This window comes from Diaphorina citri, unplaced genomic scaffold (assembly GCF_000475195.1).
Source record: "Diaphorina citri unplaced genomic scaffold, Diaci psyllid genome assembly version 1.1 scaffold980, whole genome shotgun sequence".
NCBI lineage: Eukaryota > Metazoa > Arthropoda > Insecta > Hemiptera > Psyllidae > Diaphorina > Diaphorina citri.
Genome location: NW_007378411.1, coordinates 123,068 through 139,968, shown reverse-complemented (window position 1 = coordinate 139,968; position 16,901 = coordinate 123,068). Strand labels below are relative to the sequence as shown.

The 16,901-nt window shown below is 34.7% G+C and overlaps 4 protein-coding genes across 4 annotated transcripts in view; 3 read left to right on the top strand and 1 right to left on the bottom strand.

Annotated features, from left to right (window-relative positions):
* LOC103513503 (ATP-dependent DNA helicase DDM1) overlaps positions 1–3,346 on the top strand; it is a gene marked incomplete in the record, with an annotated part of 5,502 nt that extends 2,156 nt beyond the window's left edge. Inside the window, 5 exon segments of the mRNA XM_008478338.3 lie at positions 1–344; positions 607–933; positions 1,483–1,761; positions 2,162–2,308; positions 2,700–3,346. Of these exon segments, the coding sequence (XP_008476560.1) occupies positions 1–344; positions 607–933; positions 1,483–1,761; positions 2,162–2,308; positions 2,700–2,953 (1,351 nt within the window).
* A 1,767-nt stretch (positions 3,347–5,113) lies between these two features.
* LOC103513504 (RNA-binding motif protein, X-linked 2) lies at positions 5,114–6,922 on the bottom strand. The gene is made up of 5 exons (XM_008478339.3): positions 6,732–6,922; positions 6,191–6,343; positions 5,902–6,031; positions 5,563–5,725; positions 5,114–5,303 (listed from the first exon to the last, which is right to left on the bottom strand). The coding sequence occupies exons 1-5, from the start codon at positions 6,743–6,745 to the stop codon at positions 5,164–5,166; spliced, it is 600 nt and encodes a 199-aa protein (XP_008476561.1). The 5' UTR covers positions 6,746–6,922; the 3' UTR covers positions 5,114–5,163.
* Positions 6,923–7,090: 168 nt separating this feature from the next.
* LOC103513502 (probable small nuclear ribonucleoprotein Sm D2) lies at positions 7,091–7,996 on the top strand. The gene has a single exon (XM_008478337.3). The coding sequence runs from the start codon at positions 7,241–7,243 to the stop codon at positions 7,571–7,573; it is 333 nt and encodes a 110-aa protein (XP_008476559.1). The 5' UTR covers positions 7,091–7,240; the 3' UTR covers positions 7,574–7,996.
* A 3,730-nt stretch (positions 7,997–11,726) lies between these two features.
* LOC103513515 (transcription elongation factor SPT5-like) lies at positions 11,727–16,901 on the top strand. Its single transcript, XM_008478351.3, has 2 exons — positions 11,727–12,144; positions 16,599–16,901. The coding sequence occupies exons 1-2, from the start codon at positions 12,133–12,135 to the stop codon at positions 16,899–16,901; spliced, it is 315 nt and encodes a 104-aa protein (XP_008476573.1). The 5' UTR covers positions 11,727–12,132.

The window sequence follows — 16,901 nt, the reverse complement described above, 5'->3', positions numbered from 1 at the left end:
TACAGACCAAGTTGATGATGGAACATCTGAGATTGTAGACACAATGCACAACATACTCAAACCATTCTTCCTGAGACGATTAAAATGTGATGTCAATCTGAACTTACCACCCAAGAAGACTACTGTCATTGACTGTCCTATGGTACCTGCTCAGGAATTGATGTATACAAAAGTGCTGACGAAAACAATCGGAGAAAACAGAGAACAGGTTGCTGAATACTTCAACACAACAGTTAATACAAGTAGTAGTAGCGACTCTAGCGGGAATGAAAGCTACATATGGTTCAGTGAGGAATCTACGCTATCTAATGCAAGTAGTGTGAAAGCCGGGAAAAGGGAACAAAGTAAGTTCAAATAAAATAATGTAGACCTTGTTTATCATCATAGGAGTGCCTTCTGTAATTTATCCAATCTGAGGAATCTACGCTATCTAATGCAAGTAGTGTGAAAGCCGGGAAAAGGGAACAAAGTAAGTTCAAATAAAATAATGTAGACCTTGTTTGTCATCATAGGAGTGCCTTCTGTAATTTATCCAATCATTTACCTAAGATGTCTAATATAAACCTAATCAACAGTAATATTAATGTGATCCCTATTTTGTTTCAGCTATTGACTCAAACCAACTAGTCCAGCAACCCAAGAGACGCAAGTGTAGCTTGAACAAGACTTACGATTTAACCGAGATCGACCGTATGTTTGATTCCATGATCGAGCGTGATGACACGTCTGATACAGAAGTTCAAGTGGAAGATAAGATCAAAGTGGAACCTTGTGAAAATAGCTCAAATGCTCAAGATGTACCAAGCGCGGAGGAAAAGAACGTGGATGAAATTCTCCACCATGTCAATGTAAAGATGACTAATGTTACCATGGTGTTGAGGAATATTATCAGTCACCCATACTTGATCAATAAGCCGTATAGGATTGTAGATGGTAAGTTCTCTCACCCTCTCCCACCTTCCCTAGTTTTTCCTTCCCTCTCTCTTCGTCCCCCTTTTTCTTCCTCCCATCTCCCCCCCCCCCCTCTCTCTCTCTCTCTCTCTCTCTCTCTCTCTGTCTCTCTCTCTATATACTTATTTGTAAACTTTACCTATGAAATATATAAGACCTTGTTTAGACTGCGGGAGTAAAGGGACTTTTCAGTCTCATTCTGGCAGGATAAACAAGGTATATTCTATTCTATTCTATTCTCTCTTCCCTCTCAACCGTACTTAAAGACCCAAACACATAACGCGGTATTGTCGCGATTTAGAACGCTTTGACTTGTACTGCAAGATGCAATGCACACTAGTGAAACGCGTTTCACGAAACATGTTTCACTAGTGTGCATTGCGCCTACAAATTCGAACCACAAAAAATACCTTGGCCTTGAACCTCATCTAGTACTATCCTAAAAGTTGAATTTATACATATTTGAAGTGGGAGAAATGAGAAAGTGAAGAATGTCTTATTTGATTGAACTCTGGTTTTGTAATGTTACAGGAAAAAAGGAAATGGTTTGTGATGAAAATATAGTTAGCTCCAGCGGAAAAATGATAGTGCTGAATCAACTTCTTCACAAGCTAAAGCAAACAAATCACAAAACCCTGGTGTTTTCCACGATGGTCAAAGTTCTGAACTTCATTGAAGAGTTGTGTGTTCTCGAGAATTATAACTATTACAGACTCCATGGCTCCATTCGAAACGAGGAAAGAAATGACGCTGTACAGCAGTTCAATGGATCGACAGAATGGGGTGTATTTCTTCTGAGTACCCGAGCTGGTAATGGCGGAAAAAATCTTATCACTGTCAGATTTCATGCAGCGTTTCAGTGGAAAAAACCTTATCTCTGTCACTGTCAGATTTCATTATATTTACATAGATTTGTCAGCTCCCATTGTGTAGTGGTCACTACACTCGCCTTGCACGCGGGAAACCCGGGTTCGATTCCCAGAGGGGTCAAAAAATGCATCATGCAAATGATTGATTCCGTGACTGGCTGTTGCGGGGCCCACTCAGCCTCGTGAGGAAAATGAGTAGCTATGGCAGGTAAACATTGGGTGCTGCATTATTGAGATATTTGGAAAATCCTACAATGCTGCAGTGAGCACCAAAGTTGTGATGTACATAATATGTAACACAAAGAAACAGCATTCATTCATTCTATTGTTTTCTTGCACAGGAGGCCAAGGTTTGAACCTGACAGCAGCTGACACTTGTATTCTGTACGATAGTGATTGGAATCCTCAGGTCGATATTCAGGCGGAGGCAAGATGTCATCGCATTGGACAAACCAAACCTGTTTGCATCTACCGATTAGTGTCACACAGTACGTATCAAGTTCATTTATTTACAATTGATTCTAGTGGTTCAGTGAGCTGGAGTAGTCAGTCAGTAAAAGAGAAGCTACCGATTGGTTTTATGTGTGTCACCGGAAGTTTTCTGAAGTCTAGTTCATTCTTCACCTACCTACAAACCTACGTCTGGTAGTAAAGGCAAGATGTCATCGCATTGGACAAACCAAACCTGTTTGCATCTACCGATTAGTGTCACACAGTACGTATCAAGTTCATTTATTTACGATTGATACCAGAGAGTTTTCTGAAGTCTAGTTCATTCTTCACCTACCTACAAACCTACATTTGGTAGTAAGTTCTCTTCTTAAAATTAAATCTTCAATAAATAATTCACGTTATTTTACATTTATTTTGTTTTTACAGAAACTCTGGATGAAGTGATCTACGAAACTGCCCAATCCAAACTCCGCCTGGGCCAAATCATTCTGCCTGACCATCTATTCAAATTTCAAACAGCCAAAGAGAAGAAAGTCGATGTGAGAGAACTGTTGAATTTGATTCGAACCAAGACCAAAGAGAGAATGGAGCATCCAGACGGCAAAATCTACACTGATGCAGAAATAGAAAAGTTCCTTGACAGGTCTGACCTCATTGCAAAGACTAGGCAAACACAGTGATACTGAAATTCCTGGATAGGTCTAACCTGACTGGGTGTATGTAGGTAGTTTTCTTCATTTTGTTTTCAGTTTTCTCTTTTTTTTCTGTTGAATTTCTTTGTTCTCATTTCTTTCTGGTTACTTTTGACATATTTTGTTTTCTGTTAAAAATTTTCATTTTGAGTTAAGATAATTATGTTTTAAGCCAGTCATGTACGGCCCGCCGGAAAGTGGATGACCATTTTTAAATATTTTTTTTGATTGGGAAGTAAGAAAGATTTTTTTTCAGTCTGTGTGAAATATTTGATTGGAACTTTTCCTACAATTTGAAAAAAAAGGGGGGGTTCACCTTACATATTTTAAAACGGATTTTCTTTTTGTGAATAATTTGGCAACGTTTTTTTTTTTTTTTTTTTGACGTACCACCTTATATTTATATATAATAATAATGATGAAAAATTACATTTGGTCATGTTTAGGAAAATGAAAATGCATGCTACAACTGTATGTTTTGTATGTATGTACATTGTACATAGAATTCACTTAGATATAAAATGAAATTGTACATTAAAAACAATCTTAAATTAGTACATTGAACAGTCATTTAATTTTAAACAGATCCTAATGAGCTCCCTGTTGTTGTTTGTCCTTGACAATAAAATAAACAGACACTTAAAGTTGCGGAGACTTATGAAGTCACACTAATTTGTTTCTCACTGTACTCGTACATACCATTTTTTGTATTATTATAGGTACCTATTTGTTTACCTTGTTCCTGAAGAAGGCTGACTATTTTATTTTTGCTACCTACTTAACTTTTTTTCTAAGAAATACAAAGTACAAACACCAATTTTTACATTACATAATTTTTCTAAGAAATACAAAGTACAAACGCCAATTTTTACATTACATAAATACATCATTTCTTTATTTTCCCCTTTTTTCTTAATGAGTGTACTCGTACAATTTGGATCCAGTAGCCTGTTCCACAAAAGTGGAATAATAGAAATCAAGAATTATGGATACAGTGATCCCTGATCCTACTCGTTATAGGAAATCAGGGAAGGTGAGAGCAGATTGTATGACAGAACATTCAACATACTTCTGACTTCCCAGAAGTATGACCACTGTGTCTGTATCCTAAAGCAATAATACAGGCATATCACCCCCAAATCTTCATTGTCTGACTTCCCAGAAGTATGACCACTGTGTCTGTATCCTAAAGCAATAATACAGGCATATCACCCCCAAATCTTCATTGTTAAAAAGTGTTATTAATATATGACTGCGTACCACCTAAAATGTATCCGCGTACCACCAGTGGTACGCGTACCACCGGTTGAGAACCTCTGCTTTATGGCATTAATTACATTATGCAATTTCCATGGTAAAATATTTGTTTGCAATGCAGAAGATTTCACAGTGATGAAAATATTTAAAAGACTTTTTAATAAAATATTCAAGGATGTTGTATTTTCATTATTTTAATTTCAGGAAAAACAATCCAGGTAATAGCTTTCTTCTGCAAGATAATTGAAGAACAAGCTCTAGAACCTAATCTGATTGTGTGTCCTCTATCTGTGCTGAACAACTGGGAAGCAGAATTCAGAAAGTTTGCCCCCTTTGTCAGAACTGTGAAGTATTATGGAAATGCAATAGAACGTAAAGCTCTGCAATCTGAAGCTCTATCATTGCCCACCATCAAAGTTCCTGCAAAGAAGGGTAAAACGAAGAAACAAATCAGCCTGAAATTGCCTCTTATTTTGGTGACAACACCACAGATTATTGAAAATGACTTTGGTTTCTTGAAGAAAATAACATGGAACTGTATAATTGTTGATGAAGGACATAGTGTAAAAAATAAGAAGTCAAAGTTATCAATCAAGCTGACAGCCCTAAGAGCTACATTTAAAGTGTTACTTACAGGTTGGTACTATCCTAATAAATGGTCAAAACAATGCACTCTTTAGATCTGTTAGGATCAGACCAAGCATCATCATTATTTTATTTCACTCACTACAAATACCTACATAATGATATACCTACAGCCTAGAAATTACCTGACTTCCCAGAAGTATGACCACTGTGTCTGTATCCTAAAGCAATAATACAGGCATATCACCCCCAAATCTTCATTGTTAAAAAGTACTTGTAGATACAGCTAAGTCTCGGAGTGAGCTTTTTGTGTATGTCTGTGTTAAAGTCCTCAGCATTAATGTGAGAAAAAACACTTAATCTGAATCTGAGGAACTACTGCTTGAGCTTGAACTACTCTTCTTCCTTTTTTTCTTTTTCTTCTTTTCCTTTTTCACTTTCTTCTCCTTGTGTTTTCTTTTCTTATCTTTACTTTCAGTTGGTTTTGAGTCTTTTTCTGAAATCATACAAACAGTTCAGATAAGGTAGGAAAATTAAAACTTGTTTATACCCCCCTAACAATCCCATCATTAACTGTCCCTTGTGTGTGCTAGTTTTAACTAGATTGAAAAATACTTTGACTTTATAGACAAGGCTGACAAGGATTCAGCTCAAACTTTGTGAAGTTATCCAATTGGCATTACAGCCACTACATCTTTAACCACCAACTTAGTTCATTGATTGTTGTAGAAATGGAGAATTAAAAGAATACATACCTTGTTTTATGTCTTCTGTTTTTACAGGTAGAATACTGCCAAATTCAGTGCCTGGTGCACATCCTATAGTTCTTAATTTCTTGGTTTCTTCATCTGTATACTTGTTATCTTTAGGGGGTTTGTAATCATTCACATGATCCACTCTAATTGTCCGACTTAAAACCTGAAAGCAAACACACATTGTTGGTAGGTATTTTTCTTCTCAGAACAAGAAGTATCCATAAATGACCTGTCTGTAATACCTATTCTAAGATAATGAAGCCAAAAATCCTCAATCAAGATTTATGTTCTACTGAAGTACCTACTTCATAAAAATTAGAATAATATAATAAAACTTACCTTTACACCATTTAGATTGTCAACAGATAACACAGTACTCCTTTGATCTTCATAGCATATGAAACAAAATCCTTTGCTTTTGCCAGTAATTTTATCACGGACTAGATTCAAATTCACTATTTCTCCATACCTGAAAAATAATTAAATTGCATATAATTATCCTGCCCCCATAGCATAGGGAATATGGGTATTTAAGGGCCCCTAAATTTAGTAATACACCAAAATTATCTACTTATAAATTGTATGAATCATCCACCAGATAAACAGGTAAATCAAGTAATATACTCACTGAGAGAAAATACAAATAACATCTCCCTCTGACAGGTCATATGGCAATCCTCCTACAAATATCCATGCACTGTCTTTGTACTGGTCATGCCAAGACGTTTTTGAACCGGAGCTCAATTCTTGTTCACTAAGCTTCTTGATGTTCTTGACGTTTCTGAAACAAACAATTCAAAAAATGATTATTCTAATTATTTATTATTTTACTAGGAATTAAAATATTCCCTTCAGTAGAGAGGAAACAACTGAGCTCTTCTCATGATCTGGGTTTTACCCTCCATTCAGTGACAAGCTACCTGTATCCTAGCATTAACATCACCCTGGGACCTGGGAAAAGTTAGTCGGCTGCAACCGCCCAGATGGAGTTGATTACAATCCCATCTACATTTTAGTGGAATGGTCAGATTCCTAACCCAAGGACCTGGATTGGAGAGTTACCAACCCATGTCAAATAGTGTGGAATAGTTCTCTTTAGCTCACAATAAAGGGTGAGAAACTTTAGTTCTGTCAAAGCTACCATCACCATAATCTGTTTAGGTACTTACGTTAATGGATTCATGTCTCAGCAAAACACCAAGTTATATAGTTTGAGAGCAATTGTTGAGGTTCTATGGAAATAATGGTTCAAAAAGGTTTTAAAATGTGTGCTAGATAGTTGTAGCTGAAAAAATACAGGAAAATATTGTAAATGTAAACTAGCTCAGTACAGGAATTTCATTTTCCTCTTCAGGTAATATTTTTAAACCTAACATTTTTTTTTTTTGAAAATTCCCGCGGCGTATTTTAAAATTTTGAAGCATGAATGACATCATAAATCAAGGACATTACCTCTGTGCTGGCAAATTTATACTGAACAGAGGTAATTAGAACGTGCTTGTGATGTCACAAAACGAAATGTAAACAAAACAAACCCGGAACGGCAATCTCGTTCTATAAATCTAAATTCAAACTCATGTTGTACTTTCTGATTTTTCTTTTAAATCTTTAAAATTACCTATTGATTCAGTAAAAAGCTCTAAATCGGCTCTTGTGAACATTTGTGTACAGCTCCAGAATGGCAACCCGAGAAGAACCCAAGCAACAAGAAGAGGAAGAGAGTTTTGCCACCGGGCCTTTGTCCATTCTCACCGACTCTGTGAAACACAACACTCAAGTCCTGATCAACTGTAGAAACAACAAAAAGCTCCTAGGCAGAGTGAAAGCTTTTGACAGGCATTGCAACATGGTCCTGGAGAACGTCAAGGAAATGTGGACAGAACACCCCCGTGCCGGGAAAGGAAAGAAGAAGTCCAAACCCGTCAACAAGGACAGATTTATCTCCAAAATGTTCCTGCGGGGAGATTCAGTAATTTTGATTTTGAAAAACCCTCTAGCTTTGAAACAATGAGCAAGAGTTATTCATGTGATATTATTTTTATGACAATTCCTGTTTGAAGTTCAAAAAATTTATGTTGGATAATCCTATGGGGTCATTTCATAAAGCAAATGTTCTTAGGCCCTGACCCACACTATGTATTGGACTTGATGTAAAGGTAAACCAATTAAATTGAGCAATCTAATTAGCTAATCCCAAACTAATGTTTAAAATCAACCAATCCATTGTAAATGTCTTGGTCATTAGAAACATAGGTATGGTAAAGTTCCAGTTTCATTTAAATGCTCAATATTGAAAAAAAAACTTCTGTAATATAGGTAAGGAAAGATACCAGCTTTAGGAGTGTTCTAAATGTAGTTTTAAGGGGTCTCCAAGTTCAGTCAGACCAAGATATTTTCATACCTACAACGTTTAGTTGAGGGAGCAATCAGCAGAGTCATATTTCATTACCCTCTTCATGTGAGCCATCACTTTTGTAGTGAAAAGTTTCCTGATACAAAAGGACATCTCAGTGAATTGTATACTGTAGCTAAACTAGAGGTAGAATGTAAAACACAAGTGCATAATAATTATTATTCCAAGAACATAACTATTACATGCATGCTGCAATTTACAAGGAGAGCATTTTTTTCTTCTTCGAATTAAAACGAAAAAAAGACAAAAAAGAATTGAGAATCAAAAGATAAAATAGAAACAATAGCAAAATTTAAATCACCTACATTATTTACTACTTAATTAAAACTAAATTCGATTGTTACTTTTTAAGTTTTAAGTAACAGTCATAAGACTAACAAAAACTTTGCATTTAAATAGGTACAGATTAACTTTAGTTTAACTTGAAATGAAAATCTTGCCAAATTTCATGAAATCTAGCCAGTTATCTCAAGAAATGACATGAAATTGGCAACATATTGTTCGTCTTAAGTTAAACTTTAGTTTAGTTTATCTTTGGCTTTCATACATACGACGGTAAGTTTTAATTCCATTATTAATTATGCCATGATAATATTGTCTCGTAGGAGTGGAAAGGTTCAAAGTTTGTCCTTGATATAAAGGTCTTGATTCATGCCACAATCCTACTATGCAGTCCCCATACAAAAGCTTCAGCCCATCAAACAAAAGTTTGGTTTCAAATGATAAATAAACAATAAAGCATCTCAACTTGATGTTAGTCCTTTCAAACCCGATGAAGGTCCATACCAAATTTGGTGCTTTCCTGAATAAATGCAGCTTTTGGCCAAAATTGTGACGTTAGGCCACCCACTAATAGCTTATGTGTTGCCTTGTTTTATGGATTTCTCATGGCAGTAAACTAACAGCCAATTCCCCTTGATCTAAAACTGCAGAATCAAGCACAAACACAGTGTTTTCATCTATTTATTTTGTTCCTCAAAGTTTTTAGGTAATGTAATTTTGGACATGATTTACCTCTTTATTTAAACAAATACATTCTGTTCTTACCTGATTTGTAAAATTGTTTATTTTCATTTTCTTTATTTACCTAAACAATCATACATATTTGTCAGGGGAAAAAGAAAACAAAAAGCTATGTGGAAATTTAAAATACCAGTAAAAAAAGTCATGATGGTCTTTACTTAGGAACAGTCCTGTACCTGTATTAAAATTTCCCATTTGTTCTATAGAGAGGTAATAAACATAAATTAAAGGACAAGACCACCTGATGGCTACACATAGTTATTCAGGAGTAATATTCAATGCATCAGTTAATTATAGACAAATTGTTGATAGGTACCAAAATGTGTAAAATTATATGGTCTTACCCATTAATAGAGAGGTAATAAACATAAATTAAAGGACAAGACCACCTGATGGCTACACATAGTTATTCAGGAGTAATATTCAATGCATCAGTTATAGACAAATTGTAGATAGGTACCAAAATGTGTAAAATTATATGGTCTTACCCATTACCTGCAATTGCTGTGATTTAAAGAGTAATTGTTTAACTTTTTTTTTTTTTTTTTTTTTTTAATAAGACCAAAGGCCGCAGTGATGAATAGTATATGTAATTAAAAAAAAAACTTGGGCTTTTTTTTACGGTGAGTGATATGTATTGATTCATCATCTAGAATTCTAGAAGTTTTTTTATGGCAGTATGATGAAATGTAAAATATCTACTTGACAAGTGAGTAGGTTTCTAATATAATAATTTACTCTATTCCCAACCCATGTGGTACAAGTAAAACCAGTGACGTCACTACTTGGGACTTTATAGTGCCAACTTTGAAAACTTGAAATACCAGAGTACAGATTAATGATCTCAATCAGAATATTAGATCAAATGTAGGTATTGAGGTACCTTACCTATAAATCATAGGATCTCTTCCCTCTGCTCCAGCAATAAAATACCTTTAAAAAAGAAGGATAAAATACCTAGATTATAATACATATATAAATTAGATTTATCACCTATGTAAGTAACATACCTATTAATCTATTATTACTAATAATTTAATCCACAGTAAAGTATACCTAATAGGTGGACTGAGTTGTTGCTCAGCCAGCACAAGTTTTCCGAACCTTTAATAAAGGCTGATCGGTAAGGAGAGCAACCTTGCCTGAAGCTTGTAATCCCAATTTTCAAAAAAGTTGATACTCCCCATGTTTTGAGATAAGCTTGAGATTTCAGAGAAACTTTACTTATAAATCATATAAAAATTCTAAAAAATCCCATGGATTAATCGTATTTATGGGATTCGCATTTGTATTTATGGAAACTGGGGTTCGAATCCCAGCAGGAAAATAAATCATAAGGCAGGGGGAAAAGCTATTTTTTGTAAGATTAAGTTCAAACAAAGTCCTTTTCAATTGATAGAGTTCGTTTTAGGAGTTCGAAAAACTGACGTTCAAAGTAACATGATAAATATAAAAAAGGACAGCATCCGAAAAGATACTTGAAACTATTGTAACATGTATCACATTTGAAGTCAAAGTTAATTAAAATATAACAACAGAACATGTCAACGAATTACATCAACAGTACAACGTGGGAACGTGGGCAAATGTACCCTACATACATAGAGTCTATACTAAAAAATAAAAAATTATTATTATTATTATTATTATTATTATTATTATTATTTGTGTGTGGGCCTCCTTACTTAAGGTTGTTGTTGTAGCGGCTTCAGCTGTAGCCGAATGGTGATGAATTGTAAACATTAGGTAGGTAAGCAGTAGGTTCAGACCATACAGCCACCAGAGTGGTTGGTGAATTGCTTAAATCAAATAGAAAGAGGATCTATATGCTTCACCACAAATAAATCTGAGCGTACCACGCCAGGCCAAGTTAAAAGTTAAAGTAAGTAAATATGCCTGTGTATCTTTTCACAATTGTTGTTGTAGCGGCTTCAGCTGTAGCCGAATGGTGATGAATTGTAAACATTAGGTAGGTAAGCAGTAGGTTTCTATGAAGAAGGGTCAGACCATACAGCCACCAGAGTGGTTGGTGAATCGCTTAAATCAAAGAGAAAGAAGATCTATGCTTCACCACAAATAAATCTGAGCGTACCACGCCAGGCCAACTTACTCATTCAGCAGGTTTTTCTCAACTTCATTTCAAGATTACCTATCACGAACATAGGTCGAATAGGTGCATCTTGTAAACAAAGTGCAAGAATTCTTTTATCAGTCATATATGTTTGTACGTACAGGTGAGAAGTACCTGTATTGAATTCCGAGTATACATATGTCTGTTATCAGTTATCAGTTACGTAGCATGTAAAATTCTTTTATCAGTCATATATGTTTGTACGTACAGGTGAGAAGTACCTGTATTGAATTCCGAGTATACATATGTCTGTTATCAGTTACGTAGCATGTAAACAAAACGTAGCTAAGCTGATATTATGACTCATACGAGTATGTTGGTGGTTGGTGGTACAGCAATAGTAATTACAATAATAAACTTTCACTCTTTTTTTTCGTGACGATAAGATAGAAACCTACTACTTACCTACCTAATGTTTACAGTTAGTGACACAGTTCGAGTCAAATTCAGAATTCAGATGTTTGTTTTTTTTCCTTATCATAAACACAACTACATCTCGAATATTCGATGTGCTCTACGTAGATATTTTTTATGAAGGTTATGAAAGTAAATTTCGAGGTAGGTATCTGAGATTAGGTACCGAGAGGGGATGAAGGAAGAGGAAGAGAGAAAAGAAAAGAAGAAGTAGAAATTAGAAAATGAAGAAGAGCTGCAAGAAGACAAGAAGCAAGAAGTTGAACTTGTGAAATTGTGTTTAAAAGAACTGAAGACATAATTTTTTTATAATTATTTTTATTTAAATTTTAAAGTACCTAGTGTTAAGTGTTATTGAAAGAGAGGAACCAAGTTCAGTCTATCAACTTTTTGCTGAAATAATATTTAACTTCAAAAGAGAGTATTCTCTTTCAAATTAAGATTGAAATCTTGAATCTTGTGCAATTGGACCTACAGTGAAAAAGTTCATGTTGAAATGTTGGTACAGGAAACAAGAATTTCTTTTTAACATGTTCCTAGCATAGCTGAATCTAATTTCTTCACATGATTAGTCACAAAATGGAACCTTATGAAGAAAAAGGTAAGAGCTTACTTTCTGTTAGTTACCTTCCATTCTTTGTTTCAACCCAAGTATGTAATACTTATTATTATTTATAAGTTCATATCCTCAGACCAAGGGCAAGTTTGAATACTCATTGCATAGGTAGTCATACATATCCTAAGTTGTTGTTTGGTAGAACAGGTTTTTGTTTCAACCCAAGTATGTAATACTTATTATTATTTATAAGTTCATATCCTCAGACCAAGGGCAAGTTTGAATACTCATTGCATAGTCATACATATCCTAAGTTGTTCTGTTTGGTAGAACAGGTCGACTATTCACAAAACCTCTCCACCAAGTTCTATCATCAAATTTTTGTTGGTTTTCAATGAGACTGGGATTTTGATTTCTTTTGGTGATATCTTTGTTGATTTGATCATTCCATCTCAGTTGTGGTCTACCTTGCTTTCTGGTTCATTCTATATTCATTTGGAAATACTCATATTTCTTAGGCAATCTATGCTCATCCATTCTTCTTACATGTCCATACCATTTCAGCCTTGTTCTCTCCACTCATTCTTGCAGTCTCTCAACGTTTATACATTTCTTACTTGATCTCTTCTCGTCTTCCCAATCATACTTCTCAAAAATCTCATCTCTGCAGCTTGAAGTCAACTTTCTTCTCTGGCTTTCATCACCCAAGTCTCCGCGCCATAAGTGATTATGGGGACAAAGTAGGTTTGATAAATCGTCTTTTTGCATTTTATGGGTACATGGGGATTCCAGATCAAATCTTTCACAATGTTGTAAAAGCCACTTCCTAGTTATATTCTTCTATTCAATTCCTTTCCACTTGTTCCATCATTCGAGATCATACTTCCAAGATATTTGAACTGTTCAACTTTCTTTTAAGAATAAAAAATCAATTGATTAAGAATAAAAAAAAACCTTCATGTTTGGAGACTATCCCCAGACAGGCTCTCTTCATTCTCAGGGGGTAACACACATTTATTAATGGGGTGCATTCATCCTCGTAAAGACAACTGAGTACCGAGTGGATACTTGAGTATCTAAATTGACTAGCAACAAGTGTTGGCATTACTAGAGTTAAAAGAAAATTTATAGAGTTGACAAATTAGTAAAGGAGGTTCTTTGTAATGCTGTGTCAAAAAAAAAAAAAAAAAAAAAAAGCAGAATTTCCAATTTTCCCAACAGGGGATTCTGGATCCAGATGATTTTGCCTAGACATAAGTAATACCCACTTACTTTGGGTTCAAGACCTTAAGTTTTCACTGACCTTGATAAGTAATTACTCATGTGTAGAAAATAATTCACTTCTACAGCTCATTTCTATCTTCTCTTTTCATTATCTTTCTTATTCTTCCTTCACGTGTGTCCAGATATATTTTAAAAGCTTTAAAACTTCAAATCAAAGAGAAGACTTGAAGTGGTGTTACCCCTCTCTGTTGCCTCCTTAATTTTTTCATTCATAAAATTTATGAGACTTTCAGGTTCAGGACTTGCAGGAATAAAGAAGGGGGGAAAGTGTTATCAGGCAAGGCAAAAAATAAATAAATAAATAAATAAATAAAAAATAAAAAAAATGTTACAGAAATTCTTGTAGATTTTATAGTCAATTTATATGTTGGACCTCCTTGCTCCTTGTTTCAAATCAAACATGACCAATATAGGTATACATAAACTTTATGAGTCATGACCAGTGACTTGAATGAATTATTAGTGAGTGTGTGTGTGAGGAAGATAAGAAATGAGCCATAGGTTTCCTTAAGCCCAGCCATAGCTATAAACATTTTACAATCAAACATATTTCACATTCTAACGTACTGACTAATTATTGGAAATAACTGCTCAGTACTATTTATTGTGTATTGCAAAGATATTGATGACAGATTCAGAAGCTACCTACATCAAAGATTTACTGGCATCATAAGGTAAGGGAAAAAGTCTTATAAAATATGAATTCCTTCCCTTGTGCAGATTTTATTTTTTATTTTTATTTTTTTTTTTCTTAATTAGGGGGGGAACCTTGTAATAGGTATCTGTAATCTGAAGTCTCCACTTAAGCAGTTTTTTTTTTATAATTGTGATACAGGTCTTGATTGCAAACTATTTAAAATAAAACTGGAATAAAATACCTACCTACCTATTTACACAATTTATTGTCTAGGTATAGTTTGATTAATTTATGAAAAAGGAAAAGAGAAAAGAGAGAGAAATCAATGGTATGGATTTAAAGTGGATAATGCGAAAGATAGAGTGAGAGTTCAAGGATAGCTATAGCATTCCAAGTCATGACATTCCATTGTGAATATAAGTCATTAGATCCTAGGTCACGAGGCAGACTTTAATGATAGCGTTATCAATTTATCAAAACAATGGAGTAATCTAAGCGAGTACCTCGTTCGTTCATGGGAGAAATGATAATGATGATATGATGAATATTTTTGTTGAAGAAGGGCGAAGGAGGAGGAGGAAGAGAAGCACGGGAAGAAGGAGACGAAAGAGGAGGAGGAGGAGGAAGCGAAAAAGAGAAGTATTTTTCCGTGCTCTTTGGAAAAATTCGTATCACAGCTAATTAGAAAACGGTGTACCTTTTTTGAGCCTCAGAAGCATCTTTACACTTCGCCTTTCATTTTAGGAGGGATTTCGAAATATTTTCGGAGTATTTTGCGTTGCTTGTGATTCAATTTGTGTTTGATCTGTAATCTCACTGTCACATTATTTTCCAGGGAAAAACATATTTCTGAGAAGTGAGAACATTTTAATCTTCCATGCACATTGCAACGCTGCCGATGGGCTAAAACATTGTGATTTCAAATGAAAAGACACACGAGACAAGTGACACTTTTCATAAAACATTGCCAAGAAAATTTCATTAAATCGTGTAGCCAAACCCCAGACGCTTCTAGTTTTTAAAATTTTAGGGGAAAATTCGTTCTTTTTTCTTACCGCTTTTTTGAATAAAAGACCCGCGAAATCGTGTGCAAGAATATTGTTTTATGTTCACGTTGACAGATTCCCAATTAACCAGGTTAATTCTGGTTAATTGTTTTTCGGGAGCTGCAGATGTGTTTTTTATGCGTCCGTTATTAGCCAAGTGATATTATAGTTCTGAATTCTAAAACTTGGAGTCCACAGCCAAATTATAATTTACTTAAGTAAATGATGTTTTATTAAAATGTACATGTTAGAAATGCTACAGAGAATGAGAGAAGAGAAACTGCATAATGAGGTAGGGACAAAACAAAGCATGATTTTTCATCAAATAGGTAAGTACAGTAAGTAAGTAAGTAATTAGGAAAATAATGGGTACCTACTCAGTCATTTAAGAACACTGAGTATTTAAGATAAGGAAGAAAGTAAAGACTGGGAGGAAGCAAAGCAAATGTCAATCAAAATAAATAATGTATTGTACCTATTCAATGGGGATAATGAGTTATGTTGTAAATGTTTTTGAGAATTTGAGCCTGTCCTAGGCACACTGATCATTAGTATGTATTAATGAGTAGATAGATAAATATCCTTAAGAAATTCTCTTCTCTAGCCCCCTGACCCCCTGATTAGACGATGTTTTTGGAAATATACCAAGAAACATAAACATTCAGTCAATAAATACTCGTACAACAGTATTCTGTATTATATCTAACAAGATTTATTTAATTACCTACAACATTTTTATTTTACTAGCATAAAACTTGTCGTCTTCGGGGCAAGTGGATGTTTAGGAAAATAATTTTGTATTTTTGTGAGAGGAAGGTGAACTGAATGAGTTGTTTCGTATAAAATAAAAATAAATTTTCTGGAATGAAATGGACTGGGAAAGATGGGGAGCCCTCTGAAATTGGTAAGAACAGTATTTGTGACTTTAGTTCTCGATATATAAATATTAACTGAAGTTCAGCAGCTTCGAGTATGTATCTTGTCTTGACAGATAATTTGTCTAGCTAAATTTGTTTGATTCACTTTCCTATAATAATAGCTGGCTGAAATCATTACTGAAATAGGATTTGTACAAATTGTTTACCTCATATCTAAAATACTAGAAGGAGAACCCTCTTTAAATGCACCTAGTATTTATTAACGCTAGGATGCTATATATTGGATCTTTAAACTTTAAATTCTCTAAGCTCACACTTCTTCAATATACGAAAAAACATCGGATATTTGAAGAGGTTAAGAATATATATACGAGTGTAAGGTAGCAGCGTAGAAGCCATGCTGTAGCCAAGATTTGGGCACCTTTCATAAAAATGCAATTTTATTTGTTGAAAATACATAAAATAGGTAACGTTCGTTTGTATCGTATTTTAGAGGCGGCTGAGTGGTTTTCTTAGAAGTTCTCATTTTGTCTCTTCAACATTCGACATTTCTAATGTCTGTAAATTATAAACTCTTGTTAATTCAAGTACATAATTAAATTTTACAGTACGATTTTGTCAATTTTAAATCCGATTTTTCTTCATTTTTCCCAGATAAATATCAAGATAAAAACATTTTTGAGGACACCAATGATCGATGCCCAAGAATCAAGCAGGACACCAATGATCGATGCCCAAGAATCAAGCAGGACACCAATGATCGATGCCCAAGAATCAAGCAGGACACCAATGATCGATGCCCAAGAATCAAGCAGGACACCAATGATCGATGCCCAAGAATCAAGCAGGACACCAATGATCGATGCCCAAGAATCAAGCAGGACACCAATGATCGATGCCCAAGAATCAAGCAGGACACCAATGATCGATGCCCAAGAATCAAGCAGGACACCATGA